At 41.5% G+C, this 19,993-nt stretch overlaps 1 protein-coding gene across 2 annotated transcripts in view; it reads left to right on the plus strand.

Moving 5' to 3' along the window:
• LOC137959019 (uncharacterized) overlaps positions 1–6,396 on the plus strand; it is a 30,365-nt gene extending 23,969 nt beyond the window's left edge. For both annotated transcript variants that reach the window (XM_068806275.1, XM_068806277.1), the window contains exon 4: positions 3,995–6,396. In XM_068806275.1, the coding sequence (XP_068662376.1) occupies positions 3,995–5,857 (1,863 nt within the window). In that variant the 3' untranslated portion in view covers positions 5,858–6,396. The remainder of the gene's footprint in view (positions 1–3,994) is intronic.
• Positions 6,397–19,993: the final 13,597 nt, after the last annotated feature.

Raw genomic sequence — 19,993 nt, forward strand, 5'->3', positions numbered from 1 at the left:
TGAGGTTTTCTATTGCCGCTCAAAACCTTCTTGCCATCTAACCTTTGCTCCTTCAGATGTTGATTTCTCTTTGTAGAAAACTATGATTGACAAAATTCTTTTTTCAAGACCTTTCCACCAACATATATTTTGTAATATGAAAATTCCGGTATGATGGTGCTAACTCTAAGGAAAAACGGATGTAGGAGCTCTTCTTCTTCCATCTTAGGACCATAGCTGCTTTGATACGACTATCGAGCGTTGGGTTGAGCCTGGTTCCATTCTAAAATAACTAGACACTTAGGAAGCTCATTACTTAATCTTATAACCTATTAACTTTTCTTCTTTTTTACAATGTGGCACTTTTACCCACTCAACTGTCCACCTCATGTCTAGGCTGACACATAATGGGCATTAGACATAGGCACAAACTCTCTAATGGGGTACACAATATACAAACTTTTACCTCATGGAGTCCACAACAGACAAACTCCTCCATAGAGCCCATAACAAAAATAACTTGGGGAGCATAAACTTGCCTCGGTCTACAGTTATAACCTACCCTGTCTCACGTTGAATTGTGAGAAGAGGATTTTAAGGTTCTCTTTTTTACTATTTATAGCATAAAATCATGATAAAAGACACTAATGCCTTGGCTTCCCTTACACTTTTTTGTTTTTGTTTTTTGAAATGTTGATAATTTTATTTCAAAGAAAGAGAAGATACATCAAGGGAGACCTCCCCTAACAACAAGAGATTGAAGGAGGGGGTGTGGGGTGGGGGGTAATTTAGCGCACAAATCAGCAGTCGAATTGGCTAATCTAAGTACATGAGACCAAGTAAAAGAAATGGTGGATACAATGTCCAAAATATCAAGAAAAATATGCCAATGACGCCATGGGGGGAAAGATGAGGTAGAACACCATCCGATGAGAATATTGGAGTCTCCCTTCATGATAAGGGGACCACTGAAGCGGTTTTGAAAAATTCGCAAGTCGTGAAGGAGACCGGAGAGTTCAGTAGTGGTCGAGTTAGCAATTCAGAGAGGGCCAAAGTAAGAGGTTAAGTTGTGGAGCCTATTTAAAGCCCTACGCTGAGTTGGTTGCGGATCAACCTGTGCAGTCAGGTCACTGTGGGGGGTTGGAAGGAAGGCGGGAAGCCCCCCTCCTGGGGGTGTAGGGGCAGAGCCCCCGCCCGGTCCACGATATATTAAATGTTATTTCATTAAGGGCAGTTTGGGAATTTTACTTTTGTATCGCGGTTGCCCTAATTTTCTCTTTATAATTGAGGGGTGCCGCTATTAGGGTTTTATCATCTTAATTCGAGGAGCATTTCGAGTTGTAGCTCGAGAGGTTAGAGAGAAACGCTTGTAAGTGTACGCTTTCTCTTGTAAAGTATTTCATCTTCATAGTGGATTATTGTAGTGGCAAAAGACAGGACATAGTCTCACCTTGAGGCGAACTTGTATAAATCTTGTTGTGTTTTTTCGTGTTTGTTTTTCCCTTCTTCTGCGTTTATTATTATTGCTCTAGTTAGTTTGGAATTAGGGCGTCTAATTCCTAACATAAGAGAGGATGGTAGTGCCCCCTGGATAAAAAATCACCCCACCAAACCCAGCCAAACCTGGGTTCCCAAAGGAGCTACCATCAAAGTTTAGCTTATAATATCTAGAGGGAGGAGACTTCTAAACAACAACTCGGCGAGGGGCAGTGTGGACAAACATCTGAGCGATAATCTTCCAATTGGTGTGGACTGGGGCATAAGAGATGCAGGCAAACTCTTTCCGAGAGTGGATCCAAGTAGATATGAGCCTAGTGGCAGTGAAGGAAACCTCAACAGTAGAGCGAAAGTACAGTCAAACCGTCTGGAGTTCCTTTCCTTCCAGAGGCACCAAGGAACGAAAGCAATGCAAGCAACCAACAGAAGCTTGCCCAGGCTGGGCAGCGGGTTCCAGAAGAAAAACGACACATGGTGCTTAGGTCAAGCGGGATGCAGAAGTCAAGTCCCATGTTGTCAATCATGTAGGTTCAGACCTTCTAGACGAAGTCATAGTGGAGGAGGAGGTGATATACAGTTTCAGCCACCGTTCCGTTTCGTAGAAGGGGCAGAGAGGATCGAGAGTGGTGTTGCCACGCCTAATAAGGTTGTCTGCAGTAAGGATCTTGTTGTGGTAGGCACTCCAAAGGAAAAACTTCACCTTGGGCAGGGCTGAGAGGCACTAGGCAAGAGCAGCCGGATGTGGGGCAGGAGGCCGGGTCCATCCTATAAGATGACAGTAGGCCGAGGAGATCGAGAATTGCCCGTTGTCATCAGGGAGTCAAATCATCTGATCAACCATCTGAGGGCGAACCATAATACTACCAAGATTATCAATCAAGCCACAAATAGAAATGACTTTCTCATCAGTAAGGCCGCGTCTAAGGCAGAGATTCCATGAGCCATTCTGCCAAGCGTCAGAGATAGATAAGTCACGGCTGGTGGTAAACTGAAGCAGTGGTGGGTAAGACGAGGCAAGAGAGCCATCACCTGACCACCAATCCATCCAGAAACACAAATTGGAGCCATCTCTCACTAAGAACCAAATGGCAGTGCAAAAAGAGGAGAAAAAATGACAGAAACGCAAACTGGAGCCATCTCTAACAAAGAACCGAATGACAATGAGGAAAGAGGAGAACGAATGAAACATGGTCTTCCAGATGGGGGAGAGATGATGACAGTTGCTGCCAGTGATCCATCTATCACCAAGCCACCAAGCTTGAAGGCAACCATTGGCTTCCATGAAGCCCCCAAGGAAGAGTTGAGCTTCCAAAACCACTTGAGCAAAAGAGCATGTCCCATTTCCTTGGTGTGCTTGATCCCAAGCCCTCCCAAAGATTTTGGCTTACGCACTTCATCCCAACTGACAAGGTGATAGTGAAACTCATTTCCAATGCCATGCCATAGAAAAAGTTTCTTGATCATGTCAATGCGTCGGCTAATAGAGGCAGGGCAAGCCAGGAAAGAGAGGAAGTAGTTGGGAATACCCGCGAGGCATGATTTTAAGAGGATCAATCCACCAGCCTTGGAGAGCATCCTACCCTTCCAAGAGGAGAGGAGTCGCTCAAGCTGCTCAATCACAGGAGCTCAGAGACCCATCCGGGGTCTACTGTCAATAAGAGGAAGACCCAGGTAGCATGTGGGAGCAATCGCAACAGGACATCCTAGAGTCTCTGCCAATAATCTGAAGCAAGGAGTGTTGGTGTGATATCCCATGATGGTTGACTTTTCCCAATTAATTTTCTGACCAAAAGTGATCTCAAAAAGGCCGAGAAGGGCCTTAATGTTGCGGACCTGGTCAAGTGTGCCGATGCCGAAACAATTGGTGTCATCCGCGAACTGGAGTAGGGGGGTGTCAAAGCAAGTCTGTTAAGAGACGGCCTCTAACCAACCACTGCTGCGGGCAGCTTCCCTTCCACCCTTAGAAATAAGATTCTATAAGAAAATATTTTCTCTTGAAGAAGCTTTCTTAAAAAAATAAAAATTCACTGGAAGAAGACGATAATTTGGTTTCCTATCAGTGGCCATCGAGGAAGTAAATTGACTCTTTTCAATTGATCAGAAAAATCATCATCTATTGACACTTGCAGTCATATATTCTACTTACACTCATGAATCTGGGTCATTTTATTCGGTACATGCTTAGAATTTCTTTTCTTTGTTCAAATTCTTTTCCGAAGCAGGTTTTCTTGATTTATAATGTGTTGAAGTACTTGAGACCTTGAATTCTGAAATGTTTTCAATATTCACTTGAAGAAGAGGATAATGTGCTTTGCTTTCAGTGGTTATGGAGGAAGTAAATTGATTCTTTTGATTTGATAAGAAAAATGATCACTATTGACAGTTGCAGTGATATATGCTACTTATATTGTTCATGAATCTGGGCATTGTGTTGAGTTGCATGCTTAGAATTTATTTTTGTTCATCTTTCAAGATAACTTATCATTCTATTTCTGAAGCTGCTTCGATTTTTTGGCAGGTCTCTAAGACATTCAGTGAAGGGAAAGTTTCTTTTGAAGAATATATCACTACTTTGAAGGCTACTGTTGGTCTTAAGGCTCTGGTTGAAGCTGTAGGAATTGGTAAGGGGAAGCATGATCTCACAGGAATTCTGATGGAACCAACAAAAATTAATCAAGTGATTGCTTCTCGTTCTGAAATACCTGTTGGAAAAGCTTGCTCCACTCTTTCATCTGCTGACATAATCAAGTTTTTAACTGGAGACTTCAGATTGAGCAAAGCTCGGTCCAATGACCTCTTCTGGGAGGCTGTCTGGCCTCGCTTGCTAGCAAGGGGTTGGCACTCTGAGCAGCCCAAAAACCAGGGTTATGTTAATTCAAAACATTCATTGGTTTTCCTCATCCCAGGGGTGAAGAAGTTCTCAAGGAGGAAGCTTGTGAAAGGAAATCATTATTTTGACTCTGTGACTGATGTATTAAGCAAAGTTTCATCTGACCCTAGGCTTCTTGAGTTAGACATTGAAGTGGTTAATGGAGGCATAGGAGCAAAAGAGGAATATGTTTGGGACCCAGACGCCAAATTGGACCAAGTGGGTTCATCTCAGCGCCATTGTTATCTTCGCCCAAGAGCCCCAAATGGCAATCAAGAACTTATGAAATTTACTGTGGTAGATACTAGTATGGTTCAAGGAGAAGATGCATTTAAGGTGAGAGAATTGAGAAGCTTACCTGTGGATAACACTACAACTGAGAGCCCAACAAGTGTTTCAAGAGAGACTAACAACACCAGCTCTGAAGAGCAGGTAGATGATCAGGATTATTCTAATGATCAACCTGAGTCTTCTGGAGCTGTAGTTACTGCCAGGTGTACCCTCGATAAGTCAGTGGCTTGTGATGCGGTAGATTTTGTATATTCTCTTTCTAATCAGATGCCAGGGGGTGGATCATGTTCAACTGATACATCAGAGAAAAATAACTCTGAGAAGGATGTTGGTCAGGGTCTCAAATCTGGTCGGCCAAACTATTTAGCTCCTGTTACTAAACGGCGAAGGTTAAATGCTTGTAGCAAATCTGACAGAATGCCCTCCAGTACTAACGCTTTCCCTACAGGACTTGTGTCAATAGAAGAAGAAAATTGCTCCCAAAGAGACTTGAGCGAATCAAGTGATGCCAAGGTTGGTGACGAGAACATGTCTCAACAAAAGTTATCCACCAGCTCTTCGGGTAAAGTTAGTCTGGATGAGTGTAGTGCAAGTGGTCTGAGTGAGACGGACTTGTCTCGTCAGAAGCCTCAGCGAGTAACTCTGATTGACTTGAACCTACCTCATGTCCCACCAGATTTTGACACTGGCATCTCTTTATCTGAAGGGATTGACAGCCAGGATGGTTCCAATACAAAAGAAGCTTCTGTGCCATCTGAAATAAGCCAGCAACCGATGGAATCAGATACAATTGGAACATCTAATGGGATGGTATCTGAGGACCAACCTGCTGCTAATGCTCGGAGACACAGCACTAGAAACAGACCGTTGACCACACGAGCACTGGAAGCTCTGGAGAGTGGGTTCTTCAACACAAAAAGGAGGGTGAAGGGGACAAAGGTCCTTCCAGATGACAATTCAATACCAAGGTCTTCTAGACGACGAGTGCGTGGGAATGGTGATACTTCAAAGGCCACTTCAAAGAGCTCTGGTAATACTGATAATGGCATTATGGACTCAAAGTTAGAAGGGTTGGATGAAGAATGCAGTAGTAACACAAACATAGATTTGAACAGGTCTCAGTTTGGGGTAGAAAAAAAGGAAGAACATGAGCTCCTAGGTGTCCTTAGACCAGCATATCAACTAGAAATTTTGACAGGTAAAGAGAATACATCTGGCTAGAGGTTGAAGATGTGCAAAAGCTGTCTGTAAGTCTGGTTAGGTCTGGACTCACTGGCCTTTCAACTGCTTCTGCGTGCATCTCGGGAATATCTTTTCTCCATTCTGGCGCTCCATCACCCTATTCTTCAGATTTGGAAGAAATAATTCAAATCCAATATTTTGAAGTCCCTGCTGCTGGTGAAATAATAGGGGAAGTGGGGGATCACAGGAATTTAATCTGTTATCAAGGTCTGAATCAAAGTTGACGTTCCCTGAGTACAAAATCTGGAGCGGCTGAGAGACTTGCCCTGCCATTCATGTTTGTTGTGTTGAGGGACATGAGTTAAACTGAATAAACTGGTAAGCACCAACAGGTACAGGTAATCACAAATGTGATGAATTGCTGTTCAACTGACTGTCTATCAAGTGGAGTATGTGTCGCTCCTCGGAACTTTCGTACATAAAAAAAGTAGAGAACGACAAAGTATCTGATTCTGCATTGTTGTAATTGGTATAGTTGTCCCAGTGATTTTATAAATGCTTTATATACAATGATTCAAAATTTCTATCGGGTCTTACCTATTGATTTGAAAATAGCCTCTCAGATTTAAAACGATACCAGGTTTGCTCCAACCAAAAAATGAGTCCTTTAAATTCTGATGGGTTATTGTGAACGGGATCCAGTCACATAGGTGAATGGGTCCTATCTACAACACCAATATAGTGCATTTTATTTCAGAGATCCTCATTTTTTTGTATCAGCAAATTTTAACCCATTTGGAACAACCGCATTGGCCTAGCTAACATAGTACTTCATGACTATGTCTGCACTTGTATATATCAGACTCATCACTAAGAGAGTCTCTTCATTTGGTCACTCTGCCTAGAAAGAGAAAATGTATAATTTATGCAAACACTGAAATACATTATCTGAAACAGAGCATCTACTTGTTCGTGGCTTGCAAGAATCAACTAATCATGGCGTGAGTTTGCAAGGGCTTCTGCCTTGGAGAGTTGGTTGAAAGCTGCGAATGGTGGGAAAGGGTCTTTGCTATCCCGTGGTGGGGGATATATTAAAGGATCATAGGGGCTACACCTCACTTACAACATGGGCTATAACTCGAGCTACCACTAACCTGTTTTTTGCTTCACACGTTACCAAGTTGCTACTAACCATTGTGCGATACCAGGAAGTGGATTTTTTGTCATGTGGAAATCAATCCCAATCTGCATTGGTAAACCCTTCTATGTTGATGTGTGCATGGTTCTTGTATAATAACCATTGTCCTAGATTTTTCTTAAGATATCTTAGAATTCTTTCCAAGGCCGACCAATGTGATATATGAAGATGATGCATGAATTGGCTAACAATAGTTATTGTAAAGGAGGTACCTGATTGGGTTACATTAAGATAGATTAATTTTTCAATAAGTATTTGATTTTTAAGACTCCATGAATTAGCTCATAGAGAAAAAGAGAAACGGTATGTTGGGGAGAAAACAGAAGGAAGAAAGAGGTTATGGAATTGTGTCCCAACCCTCCCCCAAAAGCATAGACGAGTAAAACTAAATATTATAATTATGCCCTTGAAACTTAAACTAATTACATCAATGCCATCTTTATAGGATAACTCTTTACTTACCATCATGCCACCACTTGTGAGCCTTCTCCTTGGTTTACAAGAGAGGTCTCCTCATAACCCACTCCATAATATTGAGTGTACCCTTTAGCAACGAGTTTGCTAAAGAGAAGATATGAAAGCCTCTTACATGACTCTCATAGTAAGTAGTCTCACAAAGCTAGAATTAATATGGTGGAGTCTTACGAGAGTCTCACAAAAGGTGGTCTCACAGGAGAGTCTCAGTTTAAAGGTTTTTTAGTTATGTTAGTCTTCTATTTATGTTGATTTATTTAATTATGCTAGGACTTATCTTTAAGTGTTAGAGTTTGGGTATAATTGGAACAAAAGTAGTTTAATTGTAATAGGGCTTTATGTACTCTGATGACATAAAATCAATGAAGTTTTTTCTCTTTTCCATAAATTCAACATGGTATTAGAGTAGGTTCTGTGAGTTGACTTGGTCAACTCACAGAGTTAATGTGATCCTTTTCTGATCTACTATCTCTAGTAGTTTAGATTTGTATCTATCATTTTTTTCTTTTTAGTCCCTATACCCGTTGTTTCCTTTACGTTTTCACCTATATACTGAACTTATAATATTGTATATTATATATTGACGAAGTTTTATTCTGAGAATCATCTTCTTTTCTATTTTGTTTACTCCTGCACGGTGGATGACTATTTGGTGGATGATCAACATGATGATCAATCTATCATATTTTTCACTCTATCTTTTTTGCCCCGGCTTTTTGGTTTATAGATTTGGTTTCTAGTAACCTTATGTATCTTGAATTTAATTTTCCAACAAGAGAGTCTCTGTTTTTTTGCTTCGGTTATTGTTTTTAATCCGAGTTCTCTGCTATCTTTCGAAGATAGAATCGTATCTTCTCACTGCCAAAATATTTCGGCTGGTTTATGTTGTGAACTTAATAGTTTCTTTCCATATTGTTTTAAATTCGATTTTCATTCATTTTTTAAGTTAAATTGCCATAGGGGTAGAATTGTAATATTTAACCCTAAAACTAAGGGGGATGTCAAGCCTGCTTAGGGGGCAATGGAATGAGAAAAGGGCAAGTCTTGAATTAGGTAAACAGGATTTGGAGTTCTCCCTGACGAGCTCTAGGGTTTGGAGGTCTCCTTTACGAGCTCTCGGTCCAGGTTCCCTTAGAATCTGAATATCTCTTCATCATCCCTTGATTGCTATTCCATTGATCCATATAGAAGAAGAAGAAGAAGGGAGTTTGATGTCCCTTTTCCGAGTTCAAATAGAGGCTTCAACCTCATTTTCATCAACAACATCAAGAGAGGGTCCCTACCCTCCTTTCCGAGCAAGAAAAAAGGATTCTCCATTCTCTTATTACGTGCAACACTGGTGCCATTAATTGAAGCATCAATACCAGCAAGAAGAAGGTAAGGAAGCCCTAAGACGTGATCCAAAAGTTATACAAAATTGAGGCTTTCTAACCCTATCACGAGCAACAACCAAGAGGGACCCAAACCCTCTTTTCCGTGATCAAAAGAGGAGTCTTTCTCCTCTTGTCTGAACAGCAACAATAAGGGATCTCTACCCTTACCTTCCAACATTAGATTAGCTTCATCAGAGAGCTTTTCCCCTTCCAATCCGAGATTAGTACCAAGAAATGACTTTTATTCTTCCTTACCGAGTTTAGCAACTCACTTACAGTGCTGGATTCACAACTCTCACACTGTGTTACTTTTGATCAATGTCTAAGGACCATAACAACTTGGTATCAGAGCAGGGTAACATGGTGGATACATCCAGCAATGAAGAACTTCAAATCAGGATGAAAAGGATAGAAGATAACCTGGTTGCATTACAACCTGAATTGGAATAAAATTATGGTTTTGAAGCGGAACTCAATCGAATGAATAACATGTTTTCTGTTCTAATGGCAGAGAGACAATCTAGTCCAGACCCAAGAGGGGTGACTCAATTGCACAACCGAGGAGGGGAGTAGTTGGCTGGGCGTACCACTGTTCAGGTACCGCAGAATGGAGGCACAATACCCAGGTACACCAAATTAGACTTTCCTACTTTTAATGGGTCAGTAGACCCTTAATTTGGTTGCATAGATGCGAGATTTTTTTTTTTTAAATCAAGGGATTGCTGAGTTTGATAAGGTGGCACTTGCCTTCTTCCATATGTTAGAGGAGGCACAACTATGGTTTCACCAGGTGGAACTAGAAAGATTGTTGCTGGATTGGGATGAATTTAAAGAATTATGTACAATTAGATTTGGCCCTCCTGCCCACAGCAACACCTTGGGAGATTTGGTTATGTTGAGACAGATCGGGTCTGTTGAACTGTATCAGAAACAATTCCAAGAAAAATTGGCTCGCACTGGCCGGTTGGTACGAGTTGACCAATAGGGTTATTTACAATAGGCCTCAATGAATCTTTGAGGTTAGAGGTGGAACTTCATTCCCCTTCAGATTTGGCTCGGCCAATGAATTTAGCTCGGGCAATGAAACAACGGCAACGGCTACAGCATCGTAGGCCTGTTTGTGAAGGGGAACGAAACACTTCCTCCACTTGGCAAGGGCGACAAAATACTTCTCCTCAGGTGCCACATCCAGCATTACCTCCTTCAAGAAACAATCCGAGTAGTACTCTGGCAGCCGACACACGCTCTAGTAATCCTCCACCTCAGTATATAAAAAAATTGACAAGTGATGAGATGGCAGAACGGAGGTCCAAGAATCTGTGCTACAACTGTGATGAACCATATACCAGGCAGGTCACCAATGTAAAAGGTTGTTTTGGCTTGAAGTGGATGAAATAGAGGATACAAATGATACTGATGATATTATTGAGGAGGAACCACCAGTAATTTCTTTGCATGCTATTACTGGGCAGAAATCTGCCAAAACTATGCAAGTCAGGGCTCAAGTTTTCACCAGGAACTTGTGGTACACACAACTTTTTTACCTTAACTACTGCTCGGCATCTTCAGTTACAAATCCTTCCACATCCTACAACCACGGTTTTAGTGGCCAATGGGGAGAAAGTCCCTAGCTACGGAATCAACAAAGCGGTACATTTTTCCATTGGTACTACTTTATCTCATACATAATTTTTTGTCATACCTTTGGCCAGCTTTGATATGGTGTTAGGCATTAAATGGTTGCAAACATTGGGACCCATCATGTGGGACTTCTTTGCTTTGACGATGAGCTTTGTCTTGCGCGGTAGAGTGCTCTTATAGGGCAGTTAGGTGGACAAACCCCATCACCTTCATACCATGCACACACAGGACCATTCAGACAACATTATTGAAAATCTTATTGACAAGTTCTCTGACCTCTTCCATGAGCCTTCCGGATTGCCTCCCTTGAGGCACTGCCATCATAGGATCTATTTAAAACCAGGTTCTGATGTCGTGGTAGTTTGACCATAACGGTATCCACGCCTGCAGAACAGTGAAATCGAGTGACAGTGCCAGGCTATGTTACAATAGGGCCTTATTTGCAGCAGTCGGTCCCTGTTCTCTTCACCCGTATTGCTCGTGAAGAAACATGATGGTACATGGAGATTTTGTATTGATTATCACGAGTTGAATGTTCAGACAGTGAAGGATAAGTTTCCTATCCCGGTCGTGGAGGAGCTCCTGGATGAATTACATGGGTCGTGGGTCTTTACTAAACTAGACTTACGCTCTGGATATCATCAACTTCGTATGCACCCCTCCGACATTGAGAAGCCAACCTTCCGCACACATCACGACCATTTTGAATTTGTGGTCATGCCGTTTGGCTTATCAAATGCCCCCTCCACCTTTCATGCACTGATGAATGAGGTATTTAGCAACTATCTCTGGAAATTCTTACTTGTTTTTATTTTATTTTATGATATACTCATATATAGCAAGTCCGGAGAGGAGCATTTAGCGCATTTACGAATTGTTTTTGAATTATTATGAGCACATAAGCTCTATTTGAAGAAATCCAAATGCTCTTTTGTGGCTTCACATGTCTCTTATCTCGGCCATATTATATCACATGCGGGGGTCACTGTTGATCCCGAGAAGATTCAGGTAATTCATGATTGGCCGCAACCCCAGTCTTGCTCATCTTTGCGAGGATTTTTGGGCCTAGCAGGATACTACGTCAAATTCATCTAGAATTACGATCAGTTCGCAACACCCTTGACCAGTCTCCTTAAGAAGAATTCCTTTCATTGGAATGAGGAGGCCACGCAGTCCTTTGAGGCCCTCAAAAAAGAGATAGTTATGGTTTTGAAGCGGAACTCAATCGAATGAATAGCATGTTTTCTGTTCTAATGGCAGAGAGACAATCTAGTCCAGACCCAAGGGGGGTGACTCAATTGCACAACCGAGGAGGGGAGTAGTTGGCTGGGCGTACCACTGTCCAGGTACCGCAGAATGGAGGCACAATACCCAGGTACACCAAATTAGACTTTCCTACTTTTAATGGGTCAGTAGACCCCTTAATTTGGTTGCATAGATGCGAGATTTTTTTTTTTAAATCAAGGGATTGCTGAGTTTGATAAGGTGGCACTTGCCTTCTTCCATATGTTAGAGGAGGCACAACTATGGTTTCACCAGGTGGAACTAGAAAGATTGTTGCTGGATTGGGATGAATTTAAAGAATTATGTACAATTAGATTTGGCCCTCCTGCCCACAACAACACCTTGGGAGATTTGGTTATGTTGAGACAGATCGGGTCTGTTGAACTGTATCAGAAACAATTCGAAGAAATATTGGCTCGCACTGGCCGGTTGGTACGAGTTGACCAGCAGGGTTATTTACAATAGGCCTCAATGAATCTTTGAGGTTAGAGGTGGAACTTCATTCCCCTTCAGATTTGGCTCAGCCAATGAATTTAGCTCGGGCAATGAAACAACGGCAACGGCTGCAGCATCGTAGGCCTGTTTGCGAAGGGGAACGAAACACTTCCTCCACTTGGCAAGGGCGACAAAATACTTCTCCTCAGGTGCCACATCCAGCATTACCTCCTTCAAGAAACAATCCGAGTAGTACTCTGGCAGCCGACACACGCTCTAGTAATCCTCCACCTCAGTATATAAAAAAATTGACAAGTGATGAGATGGCAGAACGGAGGTCCAAGAATCTGTGCTACAACTGTGATGAACCATATACCAGGCAGGTCACCAATGTAAAAGGTTGTTTTGGCTTGAAGTGGATGAAATAGAGGATACAAATGATACTGATGATATTATTGAGGAGGAACCACCAGTAATTTCTTTGCATGCTATTACTGGGCAGAAATCTGCCAAAACTATGCAAGTCAGGGCTCAAGTTTTCACCAGGAACTTGTGGTACACAACTTTTTTACCTTAACTACTGCTCGGCATCTTCAGTTACAAATCCTTCCACATCCTACAACCACGGTTTTAGTGGCCAATGGGGAGAAAGTCCCTAGCTACGGAATCAACAAAGCGGTACATTTTTCCATTGGTACTACTTTATCTCATACATAATTTTTTGTCATACCTTTGGCCAGCTTTGATATGGTGTTAGGCATTAAATGGTTGCAAACATTGGGACCCATCATGTGGGACTTCTTTGCTTTGACGATGAGCTTTGTCTTGCACGGTAGAGTGCTCTTATAGGGCAGTTAGGTGGACAAACCCCATCACCTTCATACCATGCACACACAGGACCATTCAGACAACATTATTGAAAATCTTATTGACAAGTTCTCTGACCTCTTCCATGAGCCTTCCGGATTGCCTCCCTTGAGGCACTGCCATCATAGGATCTATTTAAAACCAGGTTCTGATGTCGTGGTAGTTTGACCATAACGGTATCCACGCCTGCAGACCGGTGAAATCGAGTGACAGTGCCAGGCTATGTTACAATAGGGCCTTATTTGCAGCAGTCGGTCCCTGTTCTCTTCACCCGTATTGCTCGTGAAGAAACATGATGGTACATGGAGATTTTGTATTGATTATCACGAGTTGAATGTTCAGACAGTGAAGGATAAGTTTCCTATCCCGGTCGTGGAGGAGCTCCTGGATGAATTACATGGGTCGTGGGTCTTTACTAAACTAGACTTACGCTCTGGATATCATCAACTTCGTATGCACCCCTCCGACATTGAGAAGACAACCTTCCGCACACATCACGACCATTTTGAATTTGTGGTCATGCCGTTTGGCTTATCAAATGCCCCCTCCACCTTTCATGCACTGATGAATGAGGTATTTAGCAACTATCTCTGGAAATTCTTACTTGTTTTTATTTTATTTTATGATATACTCATATATAGCAAGTCCGGAGAGGAGCATTTAGCGCATTTACGAATTGTTTTTGAATTATTATGAGCACATAAGCTCTATTTGAAGAAATCCAAATGCTCTTTTGCGGCTTCACATGTCTCTTATCTCGACAATATTATATCACATGCGGGGGTCACTGTTGATCCCGAGAAGATTCAGGTAATTCATGATTGGCCGCAACCCCAGTCTTGCTCATCTTTGCGAGGATTTTTGGGCCTAGCAGGATACTACGTCAAATTCATCTAGAATTACGATCAGTTCGCAGCACCCTTGACTAGTCTCCTTAAGAAGAATTCCTTTCATTGGAATGAGGAGGCCACGCAGTCCTTTGAGGCCCTCAAAAAAGCTCTAGCCTCCACCCCCTGTCTTACTGCTTCCAAATTTTGATGATTTATTTGTGGGCAAGTGCGATGCTTCTGAAGGGGGCATTAGGCCCGTCTTATTGCAACAGTCACATCCCATTGCATATTTCAGCCGACAGTTGGTAGTTCGTCATCACAAATTGGCAGCGTATGAACGGGAATTAATAGGGTTGGTCAAAGCGGTCCAACACTTGCAGCCTTACTTATGGGGTCGTGCATTTCTCATCCGTACTGATCACTATAGCCTTAAATTTTTACTTGAACAGCGTCTCACGACTTTGCCACAACAGCATTGGATTAGTAAGTTGATGGGATTTGATTTTTTGGTAGAGTACCGTTTCGGGAAATTAAACAAGGCAATAGACGCCTTGTCCCAGTGTTTTGAACATCAACAACTTATATATGCGATCAGCCAACCTTGCTTCCTCATCCTAGACTTGGTGAGAGAAGCCCATGCCACTATTCCGGTACTATAGGAGCTACACAGAAAAATTACAGAGGGGACAATGGAGTCTAAGTGGTCCATCCAGGATTCACTTATTTGCTACAAACAACGGATTTATCTTCCCCACACTTCCGAGTTGATTCCAGACATCCTCTTTGCATACCATGGCAGCACACGTGAAGGTTTTCAGAAAACTTTGCAACGTATTTGAGCATATTTTTATTAGCAAGCCATGAAGACCTCCATTGCGACATATGTCTCAGCATGTCAGGTATGTCAACGCAACAAAACCGACCACTTAAGCCCAACAGGTCTTCTACAACCTCTCGCCGTCCCTACACTGGTATAGGCCAAAATTTTGATGGACTTTGTTGAGGGTCTTCCACAGTCCACCGAAAAATCAGTACTATTTGTGGTGGTCGATCGGTTCTCCAAGTATGCACATTTTATTCCTCTGGTTCATCCATATACAACATCATGGGTAGCACAAACTTTCCTTGAATATATTGTCTGATTACATGGTATTCTAGAATCTATTGTCAGTGATAGGGCTGAATATTGTTACAATACTTCGTTCCACTCTGCCTTATAATCCACTCCTTTCCAGGTTCTTTATGGCCAAGACCCCTATAGAATTTAGGATCTCATGAAAGGAACTTTAGATTAACAAGAAAGAAAAAGAAGAAGAAGAGAGAAGGAGAAGGGAAGAAGAAGAACGTGGAAGAAGAGAATTTGGATTAAGGGAGAAGAGGGTTGCGTCAAAAATAAAAATGAGGGCTGGACGAATTTTTGGAAAGAGAGGAGAGTGCTTCAATGCCCTACCTCTCAGCCAATGCCTTTATTTATAGTTGTACAATGCCCTTAGGGCTACAACTTGATAAAACAAAATACATAAAAGGAACACATATTTACACTTCTATGCCATCTTTATGGAAAGTACCATATTTTACACATATGCCACTCTGACGTGTGGGCTTCTTGTCTTGAGCTCGTGGGCTTGAGCCCATCTTCCAACACTCCCCCTCAAGTTGGAGGAGAAAAGATATCATAAATACCTAGCTTGCCACATATAAATGATATGATTTTAGATGTAACGGGTTTAGTGAGAATATTAGCTACTCACTCTTGAGATGACACATGTTTGAGAGAGATTATTCATGCTTGAAACTTCTCCCGTATAAAATGACAATCCACCTCAATATGTTTAGTTTTTTAATAAAAAACTGGATTTGAAGTGATATGAATGGCTGCTTGATTATCACAATCCATAAAAGTTCACTAACGGTATGGGCCAAAGCTCTGTATTCTGCTTGGAGCTAGATCTTGCAACCACATTTTGCTTCTTATTTTTCCATGTAACCAAATTTTCCCCAACCAGAGTACAATATCCTGATGTAGATTTTCTATCATCAGGAGATCCTGCCCAATCTGCATCTGAGAAACCTTCTATGTTGAAGTGCCCATGTTTTTTATACAACAATCCTCTTTCTGGAGCTCCTTTTAGATAACCTAATATTCTCTCTAAAGCCTGCCAGTGGGTAACTTGTGGTTTGTGCATGAATTGACTAACCACACTTACAATATATGATATGTCTGGCCTAGTTATCGTGAGATAAATCAGTTTTCCCACGAGTATTTGATGTTTGCCAACATCAATATCTTCTTCATTTGTGGCACATAATTTTACATTTGTATCCCTAGGTGTGTCAACTGGTCTACAACCCTTGATTCCTATTTCTTCAAGGAGATCCAAGACATTTTTCCTTTGAGACAATATTATCCCATGTTTGGATTGAAGAACTTCTATACCCAAAAAATATTTAAGCATACCATGGTCTTTAGTCTTGAATTCCTGACATATCATATGCTTCACCTCTTGTAAGCTCAAAGTATCATCACCGGTTAAGATAATATCATCCACGTATACGACAAATAATATTTTCCCTTTGACCGTATCTTTATAATATACGGAATGATCAACTGAGCACCAATGAAAACCAAACCGTAGGAGTGTTTGACTAAATTTATCAAACCAAGCTCGAGGGGACTGCTTTAGCCCATATAAAGACTTTTTTAACCTGCATACTGACTCCCCCTCACCACATAACCAGGTGGTTGAACCATATAAATTTTCTCATTGATATCACCATTTAAAAAGGCATTTTTAACATCCAACTGATAGACGGGCCATGAGGAGTTAGTAGAAATAGATAAGATGATGCGTACTGAATTCAATTTTGCAACATGAGAGAAGGTCTCCTCTTAATATATCCCTTAGCATTGTATAGCCCTTAACAACCAGTCGAGCTTTAAGACGAGCAACCGATCCATCTGGATTATGTTTCACCGAAAAAACCCATCGACAACCAACTGGTCTTTTACCTTTCGAAAGTGATATTAAGTACCAGGTTTGGTTTTCGTATAAGGCATGCATTTCTTCATCCATAGCCACCTTCCATCCTGGATTTCTCAGGGCCTCCTGATATGACTGCGGAACGGAAGTAGAAGAAAGGGATACTAGAAACTGAAAACACTCGGAAGACAAGCGATGGTGAGACATAAAATTGGAGATAGGATGCAAAGTAGTACAGGAGGGACGTTCTTTTCTTAAAGCAACAGGCCAATTATCAAATTTAGGCCCATACATAGGAGGAGAAGGACTTACCTCGGGTGGATCCGACAACTCCACAGGTGAAGGTATGGCCGGTGCATCAGGGGATGGATGCACTTCAAGATTGAACGACACAAGTGGACAAGGAGTAGTAGAAAGACAAGTCCATCCTGGAGGAGCATCATGAGAGGAGTAGAAGGGAGTGTCCTCAAAGAAAGTCACATCCCTAGAGATAAACATCCTCCGAAGGGTAGGATTGTAACAAACATAACCTTTCTGGGTGCAAGAGTATCCCAAAAAAATGCACTTCATAGACCGAGGATCAAGTTTATTTTTATGTGGAGATATAACATAAACAAAACACGTACATTCAAACACTTTCAAAGGAAAAGAAAAAGGATCTTCACCATTAAATAACACAGAGTAAGGAGTTTTATGATGAAGGACTGATGAAGGTAACCTATTAATGAGAAAGCATGCTGTAAGTATAGCATGAGGCCAATAGAAATAGGGTACCTTCATGGAGTAGAGGAGGCCCGGAACAACTTCAAGAAGATGACGATTCTTCCTTTCATCAACACCATTTTGTTGAGGAGTATAGGCACATGATGTTTGATGAATAAACCCATTACTCTCACAAAATGATTTGAAGTCATGAGACATGTATTCCTTAGCATTATCAGATCTAAGGGTTTGAATTTTCTTCCCAAATTGTGTCAAGATCATAGCATGAAAATTTTTAAACAAAGGAAGATTTTCAGAATGCTCGTTAAATAGATATAACCAAGTCACTCGAGTAAAATCATCAACAAAAATGACAAAATATTTAACTTGGGAAATATTTGAGACACATAAAGGGCCCCATACATCAGAATGTATTAGCTCAAATGGAGCAGTACTTGTAGTTGTAAGACGAGGAGAATATGTACTCCTGACATGTTTACTTAATTGACAAACTTCTCAACTGATATTAGAAAGTCCTTTTAAAGATGGAACCAAAGAACGAAGTGAAGGGGTAGACGGATGACCAAGTCGGTTGTGCCAAAGTTGGGCCTCAGATGTAGTGGACGATAATGCAGCTAATGGTGGAAGAGTAAAGTAGTACAAAACCCCCTTTTCATGGCCGCCACCAATCACCCGCTTCGTAGTGAGATCCTGAAAGACACAAGAAGACGGTGAGAAGGTGATAGAGCAATTTAATTGTTTAGTCAATTGGCTAACCGAGAGCAAATTTAAAGGAAATTGAGAAACAAAAAAAACATTTTGAAGGGGAATAGATGAAGTAAGAGAGGAGGAACCTTTGCCAAGGACCTTGGTTTGGGTACCATCAACAATAGTAACGAATTTATGAGGATAACAAGGAGATAAGGACCGCAACAAGTGTTTGTTACCTGATAGATGTTCGGAGGCCCCAGAGTCGATGATCCAAGAGGAAGAGGAAGAAGAGGAAGAAAGTATACCTGAGGCAATAGTAGTGTTAGCAGTAGATGATGAGGGAATAGATGATTCCATGAAGGACTTCATTTTCTCAAATGCAGCATAGTCCTCAGCCGTAAGAGTCACATTTTCGGATGATGATTCAGCCTTATCTTCATATTTCTCAACGTTAACTGAGACTGGGTTAGCTGTGGCCCAATCAGGCTTGCCATGAAGTTTCCAGCATGATGCCACAAGGAGGTTCTAACGGCCATAATAAGTGCAAAGTTGAGGCTCAGTACGGAAAGAATTCTGACCCGTTCTACCACCTCTATTTTCAGCCCTCTCATAGTTCGACCCCCTCTCATATTTCTGCCCTGTCCTCGGGATGAGGAAGATGTTCCCCAATTGCCAGAGAACATCACCGATGGAGCATCAATAGGAGGAGGGGATGGATCCGGTATCGGAAGTAATGTAGCACTAATATCATCGAAGGATGGAAGAGCAGAAGAACTTAGAAGTTGAGTTTTGGCCACCTCAAGGTATGGTTTAATATTCGATAAGCAAATGGCTGCTACAAAGCTTCTCTCTGTCGTTCTTGAATGGCAATATCAGTGGAATATGGCTGAGCTAGTTTCCATTCTTGAAGAAGACCGCAAAACCGTGCCAAAAATTCGTGAATATTATCTCCATGTTTCGTATGCAGCATGTTTTGTAAGACATCATATATTTTTTGTAATGAAGTAGTGCTTGAGTAAAGCTTGGCACAAGTGTCCCATATGTTCTTGGCGGTTTCCAAGTGGATCACATTGTTGGCCACCTGATCTTCCATGCTATTAATGAGCCAAATTATCACCATGTTATCATCCTTAACCCACTTGTGGTAGGACGCATCTTCTTCATCAATCAGAGGAGGAAAGTTAACAACGTGGCTCAAGAGATCACGAGTAATAAGAACCCTCCGAACCGATTGTGACCAACTCTTGTAATTGGAGAGACCTCTAAGTGGAATTTTAGTAATACGGAGTATATCACTCTTATTACTATTGTATCCAATCTCCATGATGAGGCAAGTAAAATATGGAGGTCAAGGGAAAAGGCCTTCTTCAAAGAACAATTACTCTATGTAATTTGAAGAACCCGTAGACCAAATCAATCACCAACAAAAGAGAACAAGAACCAATTTCTTTCACAAGGGCAAGCACCAAATTATCAACAAATTTGTGCCTTTAGAAAGTGATAATAACATCTAGCCATCACTCGACTTCTCTTGTATTCATAAGAATAAAGAGAAGAAAGTAGATGCAACCGATTAGGCCTTAATCCAAACTCTAACACAAACGAGCAATAGACAAAAATTTAGAGAAGATTTAACGACAAACCAAGACACTTGGAAGAGATTCAATTATTGAAGTTAA

This window comes from Aristolochia californica, unplaced genomic scaffold, assembly GCF_029961685.1.
Source record: "Aristolochia californica isolate CCGP_79_NKW_82.1479 unplaced genomic scaffold, dmAriCali1.0.hap1 SCAF_3, whole genome shotgun sequence".
NCBI lineage: Eukaryota > Viridiplantae > Streptophyta > Magnoliopsida > Piperales > Aristolochiaceae > Aristolochia > Aristolochia californica.